The 16,516-nt window shown below is 27.5% G+C and overlaps 1 protein-coding gene across 1 annotated transcript; it reads right to left on the bottom strand.

Moving 5' to 3' along the window:
* Window positions 1–5,039: 5,039 nt before the first annotated feature.
* On the bottom strand, window positions 5,040–9,116 carry LOC130811138 (uncharacterized). Its single transcript, XM_057677318.1, has 2 exons — window positions 8,575–9,116; window positions 5,040–5,792 (listed from the first exon to the last, which is right to left on the bottom strand). The coding sequence occupies exons 1-2, from the start codon at window positions 8,879–8,881 to the stop codon at window positions 5,398–5,400; spliced, it is 702 nt and encodes a 233-aa protein (XP_057533301.1). The 5' UTR covers window positions 8,882–9,116; the 3' UTR covers window positions 5,040–5,397.
* Window positions 9,117–16,516: the final 7,400 nt, after the last annotated feature.

Raw genomic sequence — 16,516 nt, 5'->3', positions numbered from 1 at the left:
AATAAGAGGCCAGCAGAGGTCATTCGAGTCATCGGATCAGGTGTATCAGGTCAGTTTAAAATTGAGCCTTATGTTAGCATTGGTTTTTTCATAATTTTAGACTCATATTAAAATCAGGTCAAAATCGACTTCAATTATAAAATTGGTAAATACCAAATCATTAAATTTGTTTGAAACACCTCTAGACGGAGAATATAATCATCCAAGATTGGTCCCTTTCAAGTCTTTGGGACGTTATGGAGATTTACACCAAAACATAGCACTATGGGAATCATTTGATCTTTGTATAATGGGGGGCACAAGTCTTGTGAGGAAACCATACCATAACTAAACCTGCCAAAGGCTTATCAATACATGGCCTAACATTTTCTGGACCAACATATTATTATCTCACTCTATCGAGGAGTATTGTTCAACACAACATTTTTAATCCAAATTCAATTCATAATTCAATTTAATTTTTAGTGTATTTTTGGTTGGAAAATTCCTTGACAAGTTTAATTGTCATGTTTAATCTACTTCAATTATTTCATTTTCTTCACATAATTAATTACAATAATTATCATTAAGAGACGTGATACTAAGCTATAATGGAAAATTGTAAACTAAAAAATTTTTTTATGATCAAAGTTTCATTTTTATTGAAATATCATGATACATTTTATAAAAATTTACACCAAAAAATTACTTGTAACTTCAGCCTTAATTTCACAATATTCAAAAACTACCTCTATTATATTATACTTGTTACATTTAATTTTTAAGACAATTTCAATTATATATTTACTTCGTGCATAGCTAAAATTCTCAAAGATTAACTATATGAAAGTATATAATTAGATGATTTAAATAAGATTCCACTTGATTATATGTCTCAACAAATAAAATAAGTTCGAATGATGAATAGTGTTATTAACTGTAATGTAGTAAGTATGTTAGAAAGGGAAAGTGGTAAGTGGTAACGAAGCCAACTAATAGAATCAGAATGGTGTTGGATGTCTTTTTCCGAAGGGAAAATTTTAGAACAATGCATGCATGTAAACTGCGAGATACGTTAAAGTAGGCTGTAGGCCAAACCATATAATGTTTTCCAACCAAAGAAACAGCTAAAGGACGACATAACTTATAACTTATATATAATTCTACTCGACTAGTCGTCTACTACTACAAACCCAATGGGGCCTTACTCTTCTTGTTTCGTTTCCCACTATGTACTTGTACTTATAGATGGATATGATACGGGTCGGCAGGCCGTTCAAGCACGATATGACTGGGTAAAAACACGATATGAAAACTGAGCACATGGGTTGTGGACGGATTGCGGATAAAAAAAGAAGAAAATGACATGGCATATGAAGATATTAATATTGTGGAATTTAGATCGTTTAAATAAAGAAATTAACAATGCGGAATTTAATATTAGGGTTTAATCTTTGTATACTTAAAATGCATTTTTTTTATTAATGAGACGTAACACCTTTATTTATACATAAGTCACTAGCATAAAAATAGAACTCACAATAAGAGAATAATTTTAGTTTCCTAAATATAAGGAACACCTCTCATTAATATGGAAGTGGGTTCAGCTTATTCGGTTTTTTTTGGTTCTATTTTTAGGCGAGTAACTTATGTGTAAATAGTGGTGTTACCTCTCATTAATAAAATAATATAGTCTAAGTATTCAAAGATTAAACCCTAAACCTAAATTCCACGTGATTAATTTCTTTATTTAAACATAAATTTTGTATTATTAAATTTTTCATGGCATCCGAGCCATTAGGTGTTTTCGACATTCATCATCTACCATTTAGCCTACCTATAATGGTGGAACCTAAACAAACCACAAACACAGACTAACAGATCTTAACCATGGCGCAAATGAAACAAATCTTCCACTTGTTCCAACAAATGCAAAAACGTGTCCCTTGACTCATTGGCGCCTTAACTTAGAGTGGCCGAAAAACTTACCTCCACAATTAATATTTAAATTATTAATATTGTATAAAATACAAATATATCTTCTAAATAAATAAATAATATACAAACATGTTTAAATAAATTAATCATACTTATACGATATTCAATCATTAACTTAATTTGATCTGAAGTATTAAAACACAAAAAGTCAAAAAACATTTCATCGATACGAGCACAACACTATGGCACATAGACATGGGTTATACATGTGTCTCATTTTTGGATACCAGGCACAAACTATTCATGACACGACTTGACATGATGAAACTTGACATAAAATGCGATAGACATGACAAGTAATCAATCCAACACAAATGATTTCCATGGTTAGTTGTAATTGTATATAACCACTTAATTAACTGTACTACTATTACATATGACTATAAATCTATAATATTCTCTTCAACTCAATTAAATTGTCAATTTTACGTTTTTCACGCTTGCCTACTAAGAAAGATAAATAGAGCTAGGGATGACAATGAATCGGGTCTAAAAATGAAAATGAAAAGGCAAAATACACAAAAACTAAAATTTACTTTCAAAAGCGGGACATTAGGTACCCGCTAAGCTTTATTTTCAGCTATGACCCAACTCGATTAAGGCGCTTTAGGTAAAGTTTATGACCCGTAGTTTATAATTTTGAAAAAATTTGACCCGCCATTTATGATGCAGGCCGGCAGGTCTGGTCAAGCGGTTCAAGTTGTTTTGAACAACCCTAATACCAAGTAGATATTTGGAACATACCATTTAGGTATTTAGGGTATGCTTATTTAAGGTGTCATGTAGGAATTTGAGATATACCAAGTAGTTATTTGGGGTATACCAAACATGTATTTGGGGTTGTCAAGTATGTGTTTGAGGTATATTAATAATTAAGGGTTTGAGAATGTAAAGTAAGTATTTGAAGTATGTCAAGTAGTTGTTTGAAGTATGTCAAATAAGTGTTTTGAGGTATAACAAGTAGGTGTTTGAGGTTTACAAGGATCAGACTATCAAAACACCTACTTGACGACTTCAGCATGTTAATAATATAATACCTACTTGAAATACTGTGAACCCCAACTTGACGTATCCTAAATGGCTACTTTTGGTGATCTAAAACCCTACCAAATAAGCGTGCAATTACACTATATTTTCTATTTTTATTTTAAAAATTATAATTTGGCCGGCCCATTAGAGATGATCTCTCTTTTACCTTTATTTTATTTAATTTTATTTTTATTTTTGTTTTTTATTTTTATTTTTATTTTTATTTTTATTTTAGTTATTTATTTATTATTTATTTATTTTTAAGGGTAAATATGTGTTGTAAGTTGGAGGCTTCAGGGTAGTTGCAGACTTCACTCTCATTAAAGATTCTTTTCTTGAATTGAGGGACTCTTTGACCGCACTCTTCATGGGTATGAGTTGCTGTCTTTCTTCCCTTCCCAGACCCTGATCATAGTTTTTCTATGACCGGACTCTCCTCGATCATGATGATGAATATTTCTCAATAGCAAGTATTTTCCTAAAAACTTTTAAAAGTTAACAAATTAGTGTTTATTATAATTTTGGTTTAATTAATTAATTTTATTTAATTAACTTTCTCCCCCTCCAAACCTGAAATTCAAAAAACAATTATAAAGCTATATAATACAAATTGAAAATTTAATAGGGTTAAAGAAAATCCCTAACGAGTGAACAGAGGAATTTTTGCAGAATTTAAAAATTCGCTTCAAAACTTTAAAACTAACATCAAGATTAAAGCTGTTCAAATGTGATCCGATCCGAAAGTTAACCGACCCGAAAATATGTTTCTTTTTTAGGTTTATTGAACCGACATTATTCGAACCGAAGTTGCGCCCGAACCGATTTACGACCGAAAAGCGTAAAATCGAACCCGAACTACAACCGATTTTTATAACTGACATATAACTGTTAACCGAGATTACCCGAACCTAATATTGACCGATCCGAGTCATACCCGACCCGAATCATGCTCAAAATCGAACTTGATCTGGCTAAAACCGATTTAACCCGAACGAATTTTTAATCGAAATGCTATAAGCCTAAACCAGTTTTTAATATAGAGGTATGATTGACTCATATTCAATCATCTTATTAGTTAATCTAATAAAGTAATAGAAATTTTAATAAATTAAATTTTATACATACATGGTTTCATATATTTAGAGTTAATAATCAATGGTCAATGTTTATTTAACTATTTTTAATCAATTTAGATGAAAAATGATAAAACTTTAATTTTAACTTTCAGTCAAACAAGTAAAAGTAACAAAGGAATAATCACTAATTGATTTGCATTTTAACTATTTTGCCTTAACTAAGGGGAATCTTATCATCAATTAAAAAATGTCTAACAACTTAATCTGATATTGACTCGATCTATAGTAATTATTAATTTGTAGTCGAATTCTACTGGAAAATAATACCCGAACCCGATCTGTACCCGGTAAAACCGAACCAATTATTAACCGATGACAGTTCGAAACCGATTGACTACTCGACGCGAACTTCAACCGACCCCGAACCGATGCTAACCCGATAGCTCAAATAACCGATCTTCAACCGAACCGTGACTGACCGACCTGACTCGAGTGTGACCCGCCGTAACACGCATCCAAAAAATAACCGATCCAAAATATAACTGAACTGAATGACACCCATCTAAAACCGACTTGATCACCCAAATGAACACCTCTACTCAAGATTATGGTCAATAATTATGTCAAGGACATGACAAGTAGTCAGAATTACAAGTAGTCATAAATGTTACGACTATTTTGGTTTCCTACAAGGAATTATAGTCATAATTTTTGACTAACGTCCTTAAATCGAAAATTTTGACTAACTTGTGTTAGTAGGTAATTCAATCTGAAGTTTTGACTTTTTAGCTGTTACGTGTTTGATATAGTGATATGTTTAAAATAGCTTTTTGAAATTTTTTAATACCAATTTAGGTAGAGATTTATTTTCCTTTTAACACCTTAAACTTAATATTATTTTTTTAAAACAATTTTTGGAAAAAGGAATTCAAATAAACGCATAGTTTGGAATCAAAATTTACCAACATTATAAAATATGTAACTTTCTATACACTCAACAAAGGGATACAAGTTACATCAAAAGAGTATATGACTATATCATTATCTCTTTCATGATAAAAAAAAAATAAAATTGTTTTAATCACATTGAAGCCAAGATCCAACACACAAATTAAAGAGAAAAGGAAAAAAATTCCAAAATTATTTTACTTGTTTTTATGGTTGTAACTTGTAAATGAGTGGTCCCATTCATATTGAAGCTTTATTTTCACACTTTGGTTGTGATGTTCAATGTGCTCATCAAACCTTTGTTAATTGTGCTTTCTGCTCCGTTTTTTTGAATTTACATCATATTACTTAAAAAATTCTTATATATTTAAGTCATATAATGCTTTCTCATAGGGATCGAAAAAGTATTCTTGATAACCTTTACACCTTCAACCACCTTACTAGTAGTATTAGAAGGAGGAAGAGTATTCTCTACTCTTCCTACATTGGCTTTGGTGGATTTCTTCCATTTAATGACCTGTAATAACTGTCCAATACGCTTTTGCCACCTCAGCGATTTTGCAGCCTTGGGTTTAGCATGCTCTACTACACTTTTGTTGGTATAATTACAGGCACTACCCTTGATAGTAGCATCTTTGACTGAAGTTTGACCACCCCAAGATAAGCTACAATTTTGTAGTGACACCTTTGACATTGTGTTGCTAGTCTTGTCCCATGATGCTACTCCATTGTCCCCAAACTTGATTGATATAAACGAATCATCTTCATTTTGTAAAAAAAAAAAAAAAAGTTTAGTTAAGTATCACATTCATTTGAAATAGTTGTAACTGATACTTAGATATTGTATGAGAAAATATCATTATTAATTGAAAGTATAATGGTATAAAAAGATATAATGCATTTTGTGTTTTCCCATTTAATTAAGAGTTTATTCATCGAAACAAAACCAATCAAAATGTAACATTAATAATAATATTTTATGTAAAATTAAACATAAAAGTACAATTGAAAAAAATAAGTCAAAGAGAAGAGGTCTTGATTAAATAATATTTATACTGTGAATTAATAAGTATTAAGCAAATTATTGTTAGAAAGGATGATATATTATGGAATTTAATTATTTTAGGCATTTTTTTTTCTAAATATGATAGAATTATACTAAAAAAGTTAATTTTGGTACATCCAAATTAATTGAATGATTAATTAGGGAGGATTTAAATTATAGTTATCAACAAAAATTCATAATCCAATATTGGTTCTTTAACAAAAAGGAGTATATTATATTTATGATCATGTATTCGATTCTTACGTAAGTGTCCCTTAAAAAGTAATATATACATATATAAAAAAATAATAAATAGTGCTAAATGCGTAAATGAGTAACTTCAAAGCAAAAAAGTATGATAGTTAGTAGTCTTACATACTATACTTGGGTATAAATACTTTATTCATCATTTTTTAACTTGCAAGTTTCATGATTCTATAAATGATTTACCATCATTTAATCTAGTCAAAATTAGGTTTAGAGAAGCTATAAACAATCATATCTTATACTAATTTTTTTGTTCCTAAATTAGGATAGTTATTAGTATCTCAATAACTACAACTACTATTTGCTCTTTATGGTTGTTAGGTGCAACAACATCAATTTTTGGCTTTATATTGACCTATTATCCAACTCTATTACTTCAAGATTCCTCATATACTAATACTCTTCCCCTTTCATTTATTGATCACTTTGAAATCATTTGTGAATTGTTAGAGTTTTTTTAATTAAAAGTAGACAATTAAAACCTATTTTATTTAAGGGTATTTGACAAACAACTGATAATTAGTAGTTAATGACTGATTAAATTGATTGATTTTACCAGTTGATTTTATTGACTGATTTGACTAGTTAATTTTGAATCCATTGCTATTAACAACTAGTTCAAAAATATCTTATTTATAACAATAATTTGTCTAATTTATCAAATACTAGCATTAGATAGTTTCACCACCCAACTCTTTATTTGTATCAAAATAAGTTATAATTGTCTTACAAGCTATCTTGCCAAAAACACTCTTTATTGGCTAATTGGCTATATTTAAAATATTTCATATAAAAAAAACAAAACATAAACATGATTTTTATAAATATATAAGTTAATATATTGACATAAATCTTGTTAGATTTGTTTTAATGTGCAAAATTCTAAATATATATTTCTTATAACTTTGTATAAAAGGTTTTAAATATATTAATGCTTGAATTATGCTTTGAAAATAGAAGGCAAATGTGACTAACTTAATGAGAAAATATATATAAAAAAATAATATTACCAAATATAACTATCAAAATTTAATCTCATGTAAATAGTACAGGTTTAATTAATATATGTCCTGCCTTTAAAAATTATAATATAAATAGAAATGTATAAAATATTATTATGAAAAAGTGAAATTAAAAATTCTCTAGAGAAGATGAATTCTCTATTTAACCTTTCTAGTATCTTTGCAATATTAATAACTAAATTAAAGATAGTAATAAAACGAAATTTATATTACCCAAAGTAACATATAATCTATATATAATTAAACATTTAAATTCATTCTCCAAAACAACAATTCATACAAATTGAAGAAAGTGGTGTTTAGGTTGATGATTATTCAAAGATCTACCATTCTCCGATCCATGGCATTAGATAAATGACATGCTAATAAGAAAATGACATGCTAATAAGAAAATGACATTTTCAATATCCAAAAACAGAAAAGAAAATTCATTTTTTTCCAATTATTTTTCTGCTAACTAAAAAAAGTTAAATTATTCTCTATTTTAGCACTCACCCAACTATAATACTTTTCACCCTCTATTATGCTTTTTGTATCTGATTTTTTTATGCTTTTTGTATCTGATTTTTTTACGAAATTTAATGTGTTACTTAAATCATTTATATATTGAATTATTCATAACTAAAAATTATAAAAAAAGTTAATACCATGAAAGAATATGATTAAATAATTCAAGGAATATCCAACGACGTGAGTATATTTTTTTTTATACCTCGTATTAGTAGCAATATATAAAATTAGTTTGAATAATAAATAGTGCTAATAATCGTAATGTAGTAAGTATTTTAGATAAAAAAAAAATAGTATTTTTTGTTGAATAAGGTAGGCCAAGGGAAGAAGAGATCTAAAGGAGGAGACCGGAGAGCATCTAAGGGAGGAGAGCAGCAGTTAGCAGGCATAGCCGTCATGAAAAATTTGAAAGGCCCTGTGTAATTTATTTATAGTAAATATGTATATTTTATATATTTTTTTAAGAAACATTGAATTTTATACGGTCGATGATCTCGCACATTCTCAAATACCGTTAGCAGATACTCAGCTCATATATAACTTATTTGATAATGATAATACTTGTTCAAACCGATATAAAATCGAATATTTAAATATATTATATATTATAAATAATAAAAAAACACATAATAAATCTTTGTTCTTGTCCTACCTCATATGAAATAAAAAAAAATAGAAAAGAATAGAAGAAATAATATACCTTCTAAACTAGTACTCGAAGTGGTAACGGCGTCATCAAATAAATGGTGATGAGAACCACGGCGGTGATTATCTCTGGTGTTGAAAAAGGAAGCAATGGAAAAAATCTTAGGAAGGATAAGATAAGGCGATTTAGGCTTATTATATGAATTATTAAATCTCTTAGAATAATTGGATTTAACACTACTGTGTTTGGCTGATATTATGAGGAGTCTCTCATTTAGGCATAGATGACAAACTCCTACCACCATTTCTTTTGGGTGGAAATAACATCCTCCTCCATATTCTCTATACTTTCCCTCATTCATTTTTCTTTTTCTTTTTCTTCTATTCTTTTTTTATTTTTTTATTTTTTTATTTTATTTTTGTTTGGTGAGGTAGTAAAGGAGAAGTGAAGAGAAAGAATAAGAAGAGGAGGAAGAACTAAGAAGTAAGAAGTAAGGGAGTATTTTGGTGATGAATTGGGTAAGGAGAGAGAAAAAGAAATATAATTATAATAATAAATGTATGAGAAAAGCTGATGTGCTTTAGAATGGGAGAAAAGGTACAAAAGGCTTCATTTATTTTTATAAAGTGCAGTCTATATTTAAATCTTTATTTATTCAAAAATGTATAAACATTAAGCAATACTGGGGTGGCAACAAAAATTATTTATGGTGTAAAATTTTATCAAAAGTTTCATATATTATTCTCATGGTTATGAAATTTTGATCACAAAAAATTTATTTTGTCTATAAATTTCTATTACCACCTAATACCACATCTCACAATGGTAATGCATTGAGAATGAATTTTATGAAGAAAATGAGATGATTAAAGTTGAACAAGCATGGGAACCAAGAGATTTTTCAACTAAAATTATACTAATTTTTTATTTTTATTACCACTTTTTATCACCATCTACCAAACGGTTCGTAAAAATACTAGTGTATGCTGAATGTAGAGTATAGTGTAGAGTGTGTACCGTAGAAATAGAAGGAATAATACTACTACTTCTATAATTTTATTGTACATGGGTAATTATTAGTTTATTTTTATTATAGTTAAATGAGTATGCTTAGAGATATACTTGTCAAAACGATAAAGTGGATTGGTTACGAACTTACGAGCCATATTAGTTTAGGATTGTATTACTTTCGGGTCAGTTGAATTGACTTAACAAGTCAAGGGTATTGGCTTTGTATTGTAATACTTTGGATTGCGCATTAAAAAGGATTGATATAATCTATATCAATAAAGTGTATTTTCTATTCATGGGATCTCATTTTCTTATTAAGTGTGCTTGGCAAGGAGCAAACTAAGGATGAGCGGCCTCCTGAAAAGTTTTTCCGAATGTGCACGAGTGAGGCAAAGTGCACTAAAAAACTTATGATAATTTGTGGGGTCAGCCCATAGCCATCATTGGTAGTCATCGGCAGTCCGATGAGGCTGGGGTGTTTCATTTATATTTTTTTTCTTATTGTTAGAATATATAACATTTTCTAGTGCCTCAACCATATGCTTGAACTTTTGGTTGATTTGGTTATTTAACATGATATTAGAAGTCAGCGCGATAAGAGGTCATGAGTTTGAGTCTCGACTACTCATTTTAAAGTGGAATATTCAGCAACAAGTATGAAGAGGGTATGTGTTACATTCACATTTCTAGCCTAAGGGGCTCTTATTTGAGGGGGCATATTAGATTATACTTCTAACATTTATTGGGGTCTCAACCATCAGTTTAAACTTTGATTGAGTTGATTGTCTGACACTTATTAAAAATTTTCATTATTACATTTTTCAAAAAAATATGTAGGTGATTAATATTAGGAAAATTTTACATGGTAGCATCGAACTTTTATGAAACGAGAGTGGCAACATTTTTGTAAGATTTTTCCACATGGTAACATGCAGTTTAACTGGACGTAGCATTATCAGTTAAGTTCTTGCCTATTTTCGTTTAATTCACCATTTTGACGTTTCTACCTTAACTAAGTGTTGGTTGTTGTCTTTATAATTTTCCCTAAACCATTTTTATGCAGCAACCCATTAATTTTGGTATAAAACGCAAGAAAAAAAGGCCCTAATTTATTTTTGAATTTAACCTCCAAGTTCATTGACAAATTGTTTCGAATCAAACCAATAAATGCTATGAAAAAAGCCCTAATTCCAATCAACAAATCAAGCATGAACCAACTCATCAATTGTGGGAAGAAACGCAAAAAAAAAGTCTTAATTTATTTTTGAATTCAACCTCCAAGTTCATTGACAAATTGTTTCGAATCAAATCAAGAAATGCAAAAAGCCCTAATTTCAATCAAAAAATCAAACATTAACCAATCTGTCAATTTAGGGAAGAAACCCTAATTTTTCGAATGCAAATTAGAGGTAAAAAGCCATACATGTGTTGGATTTCAATTAAGCTATACACTTCAAGAAGGAGGGAGATTTCTAAGAGAGTAGAGGGAATCTCGATTAGGAGCGAATTTTGCAATAGTACACATCAAGAAGGAGGGATTTCGAAAAGGTAAATGGGTTCGCAGCAGCTAGCACTGGAGTTCGCCTCAAGTTGCAGTGATATTCGAAATTACATGGGTGAGATATTTTGACTTCTATTTTAACGATTAATTAAACGTTTTTAACTGTTTAAGGGTATGGAAAACTTAAATGTATAAATTAAATGCTACAATGTAAAAAATTTTACAAAAATACTACCACCCGTATTTCATAAAAATTTAATACTATGTAAAATTTCCCTAATATTATACTTAAATAAGTATGTTTAAAGAGTATAATAGTTAGTGGATGTCAAGACAATCAAATAATGTTGGATTATTCATGTTTACACAATTAAGGGGGATGGGTGGGGTTTTAGCAATCTAAGATTGAAGGTCCACTAAATATGTGTTCAAAGTTTCTTGATGTTTAGTCTTTATTTTTTTCCATAATAACATAAATTGGATATAATTGATCATTATGTTAATATCTTTAAATATTATTGATTAAATACAAATATCTTTCAATATTATAAGTCTTCATTTGATTGGTCTATGCAAGAATCAAACTCATGAACACAACATTATTATAATGAAACTCAACTATTTTAGCAGTCGATAATAAAAGTATTCTTTTACATTTGACTTACTTAAAAATTTTGAAGTCATTTTATTTCTGTCTAAACACAAAAAACTAAATGACACCGAACGTTTATGGAGTTTTTCGATTTATATCATCTTTAAACACAAACTCATTTAGTATGAATACTAAGTACTAAGTGCGTCAAAATGTTATTTGTATCTTTTTGTAATTTCGTTCATTCCCAAATCCAAACTATTATTGTCGGAAAATAATCACATATAAAAAATTTTCATATGCTTATAATATTTATCTGATTTTGATTGTCTTAAGTGACATTTGAAAATTAATTTGTTTATTAACGTTCAACATTTTGTACTTTTAAATTGTGTAACAAATTTAAAAAGTCATTATTACAATTATGCATTGTTATAGTGTAGTATTAGATAGTGGCTGTGCGATACACGTCTTTATTAAATTTTCTGACATATTTATATAAATTAAGAAATTAAAATTTTAAAAATATATTGTACATTATAGTTATATTTCGTTTCACTCTAAACAGTTGTATACACTACGTATATTATATCATATTTTCCATTGTGCGCAATATAATTATATTTATACTTTTATAATTTTATTTTGAATAAAAGAGCAAATAGTTCGTACCCTGAGTACAATACGAAATTATGAGTTTTTTAATAAAAAATAACATACCAATTTTTGCTAACAAAAATTACTATTACATTAATTTATATAAGTATTAAATATTATTACTATTAAAAACATACTTTAAAATCAAATATAAATACATAAAAATATGTAAAATTATTTTATTAGTTGAAAAGACAAAGATATTTTTTCTCATAAAAAATATAGGTGACTTATATAAAGATAGTCGCAACCTAAATCATATTAGAATTAATCATTGCATTTAAGTAAGCAAGAGTACATATAACGAAAACAATATCCTAATAAAAGTATATTATGTTTTAACCATCTTTAATATATCCAATATACTAAATAATATTCATTTAATAAATAAAATTGAAAATATTTTATAAATAATTGAAATAAATAAAATACAATATATAGTTTTTAATACATTAAATGCGATTTGACCTTAAAAAAAACAATTAATAATAATAATAATAATAATAATAATAATAATAATAATAATAATAATATACTCAAAATAAGAAAGTAGAAACTCAACGATAATCAGAATTATAATGACATAATCATTAAATTTTAAAGGGAAAATTTTTAATAAGGAAACAACACATAAGCAATTTGAAAAGATGATAATGTAAACCATGTTTTCTTTTAGTAATAATTATAGATAAATTGCATTATTTTTTGAAATGGACTAGTATTTTTATCATTTTTTGATTGTCATTAAATGAGTCATGATTAATAGGCAGAAGAATAAGATGATAATTCCATATAAACATTGTCTTGAGCAAATAAATGATTAAACAAAACACTATTACTCACTATTATTGTCAGATGCCACACCCTTTTCGAATTTAGAAAATGAGTTTAAGGCGGCAATTTAAATAAGAAGAAAAAAAGATATTTACTTACAAATCTAAAGAAAAATACTAGAATTTACTCATTAAATTTATAAAATTATATATTTTTTTATCACTCTTTGATGTGAGACAATTCGCATATAAACAATAGTTGATACTTTAACACACATCCAATAATAATTACTCCCAATAATGTCATATTTGAAGGAGAATATAAACAATTATACAATTTTGGTAAAAAAAAACAAATGTATGATTACAAAAATTCTAATCTTGTTATAAATAGTAATATAACATAACGTGACTCAAATTGTCCAAACTTTGAATATGGCAAATGAATTTCTTCATCTTCATGACCACTTGATAACCACTTGATAAATTAATAGATATTTTTCACATGTCATTTAAGACAATCCTCGGAAAATAATCACACAAGAAAATATATTATGTGCAACTAATCGTATATTTAACTTTTTATTTCTTCCCTTTTGAAATACTCGTTAAATTATGATTATTAACACTATTTATCGTTCAAGTTTTTTTATGTACTACGAATAATATGAAAGGGTAAATATATCAAATAGGATCTTGTTTAAATCGTCTAATCTCGTACTTTCATAATAATAACTTTTTATAATTTTTGAATGTGTATAGTTTAATATATAAAGAGATACTCTATATGGTAAGCACCAACTATACCAAAAGGCGAAAGGTAACAATTCTTAAAATTTTTTCCACAAAATAATACTCAACTCTTGGAAAATTAATTACAGTAACATTTCCGTTAAGTTTAATTTTCGTTAAGTTGGGCTTTATATTTGGGATATATTAGGGGCATTTATGACTTTTATCAAAACTTAACGGAAATTAAACATTTTTACCTCCATAATATTACTGTAGTTAATTTTCTAAGAGTTAAGTGCTATTTTGAAGAAAAAATTTTAAGAATTGCTACCACTCACCATTTACAATAGTTGGTGCTTAGCATGTAAAATATCCCCATATATAAATAATCATATAATAAATTAAATTATATAAAAATTAAAATGTAACAATTATATTATAAAGGAGTTAATAACAAAAAAAAGTGTATATGGTCAAAAAAAACACGAAAATATAGGCAGATGTTTGATCATTGGGTGCCCTGCAGCAAGAGACGTTGTTAATATTTTTTTTCTATTCATTCAAAGTTCAAACCAGTCCACAAATACGTCTATAGAATTACTCAATTGGGTCAAAGTTTAGCTTAAAAATGTGATTTTAAAAACTTTGGGTTTTCAATTCAAAATTCTTAATTTTAGAAATTTTTAAAAAATTTCTAACTTTTGAAAATATTTTATTCTTTAAATTTCAACTTTAAAATATTATTTAAACATCTTAATTTATAAATATATTAAAAGAAAAATATATATAAACTAATAAAATAATGTTATGTATGTGTTTTTACCTCTTATAGTTGTAATCTATAGGCTATGTGTTTTTCAATTAGAATTTTTGACTTAAAACACAAAGTTAAAATTTTTATAATTGGAGCACATAAAGTTAAGAATGTTAAAATTATTGTTTTCAACGTTTAATTAAACCTTTGTGCTATATTCTTTGCAATTTACAATGTTGGTTACATTTGGAATCTTGTATAATAATTAATTAATTAGTAAAAATAATAATGAAATGTTTTGCTTATGTTTTATAATTGAAATTAGAAATAAGATTAACTTTGCAATAGAGTTTATATTTATTTTTTATTTTGTTATTTGGATAAGTAATATTTTCTTTGTTTTGAAATACTTGCTATATTTATGAGCACTATTCATCTTTTAAGCTTTGTTTTTAGTGAAATCTTATATGAATTGTCTAATCGCATATTTTTATAATATTAATTTTTTATAATTTTTAAATATATATATTTTAATAAAATGATAAAAAATAACACATTAAAATGCATAACTATTACAATAGAACCGACTTTAAAATAAAATTGTGATTTAGTATAAACAAAAATCCAGTTATTAATTAATTTAAGGTTGAATCACGTTCATCCCGTGGTTGATGCCAAGATGATGAAATTGTAATGAGTGTAGAGTAGAGTAATACTGTAGTTAGTAAGTATAGCATTAAAGGTTACCCGATCTGTATTTATTTATGCACCCACTTTATCTGATGTCCTTTATTCTAATTTTTGACCAAGACCAACACTTTATCAGCAATTTAATTTCTACGACAACTGCTGCCACCTTCCACCACCCACTGTCGCCACCACCGCCATCTAATAAAAATCAAAATCAATCAAAAAAAACTCAAATTAAAATTTTAAGATCCATAAAATCATTACTCATAAACAACTTCAAATATCTCAAATAAGCAAGAAAACTAAGATTTTAATTCAAAATTACTAAAAAAAAATCAAGATCTAAAAATTTTTCCATTTCAAAATAAATCAGCAATGCAAAAAAATAGAAATACTGTGGTGATTGTCGAATTTATGATGTTGGTTGTGGTGTGGTTTGATTGAGGTTGAAGATTTTCATGGTGGATTGTTTATGGTGTGTGATACTTGAAGATTTTTGTTGTGAAGAAGGATTGAAATCAGGAGAGAGAGAGAGAGAGAAAGAGAGAAAGGAGTAAAAAAAAATAAAAAAATAATGCCAATTCTTAATATTTACTGCTCCACTCAAATATTTTCCCCCAAAAAATTAATGTTGTACTATTGTTGTTAAATTATTTACTACCTTAGTTTTTATGTGTAATCCAGGAAAGCTCTCAATAAGGATGTTTACTTGTTTAGGGTAGTTGGTCAAACTTTTCAGTGAATAATCTACGGTCAATTCTTACCTAAGTTCGCAGACCGGTAATTACGATTTCATTATTCCTTTTAACTTTTTTAATGGATTAATCTTGTACTATATATATCTTATAATTATACCTCTCAAAAATTAATCCGACCTGAAAAATTAATCTGAAACACAATTGAAAATATAAGATTGAAATTTGGAAATTTTGACTAGAACTCAAAAATGACCGAATCTGAAAACCCATTAAAAAGCAGGGTGGTTGAATTAGGATCAGGTTGGACTCGTTGAGTTGTATAACTATTAAAATGGGTAAAACCTTTTCATTTTGGCACACAAACGGAAAAAAAAAACTAATACTTATATTCTTTTATTTTAGGAAAAATAACTTGGAATAATCCAACATTTTCATGATTTTACTACAATAATTCCACATATTAACCATGAATAATCCCAGCTTTAAGGGGTATTTGCCTAAAGTAAACTTAGGTAATCATTGACCTGCTATAATAGGTAATTTACTAAAAAAGTAAATTGAAAATTAAGGTAAAATTAGAGAAAAATT

This window comes from Amaranthus tricolor, chromosome 4 (genome assembly GCF_026212465.1).
Source record: "Amaranthus tricolor cultivar Red isolate AtriRed21 chromosome 4, ASM2621246v1, whole genome shotgun sequence".
NCBI classification, from domain to species: Eukaryota; Viridiplantae; Streptophyta; class Magnoliopsida; order Caryophyllales; family Amaranthaceae; genus Amaranthus; species Amaranthus tricolor.
The sequence above is the reverse complement of the archived record's forward strand: the minus strand, read 5'-3'. Positions and strand labels throughout refer to the sequence as shown.

What these genes read in the sequence shown, in the direction of transcription:
- LOC130811138 (XM_057677318.1), bottom strand. Translation starts at nt 8,881, where the DNA reads ATGAATGAGGGAAAGTATAGAGAATATGGAGGAGGATGTTATTTCCAC. An exon ending in TTCGAGTACTAGTTTAGAAG is followed by an intron (nt 5,793 to 8,574) that starts GTATATTATTTC and finishes TACAAAATGAAG; the next exon opens with ATGATTCGTTTATATCAATC.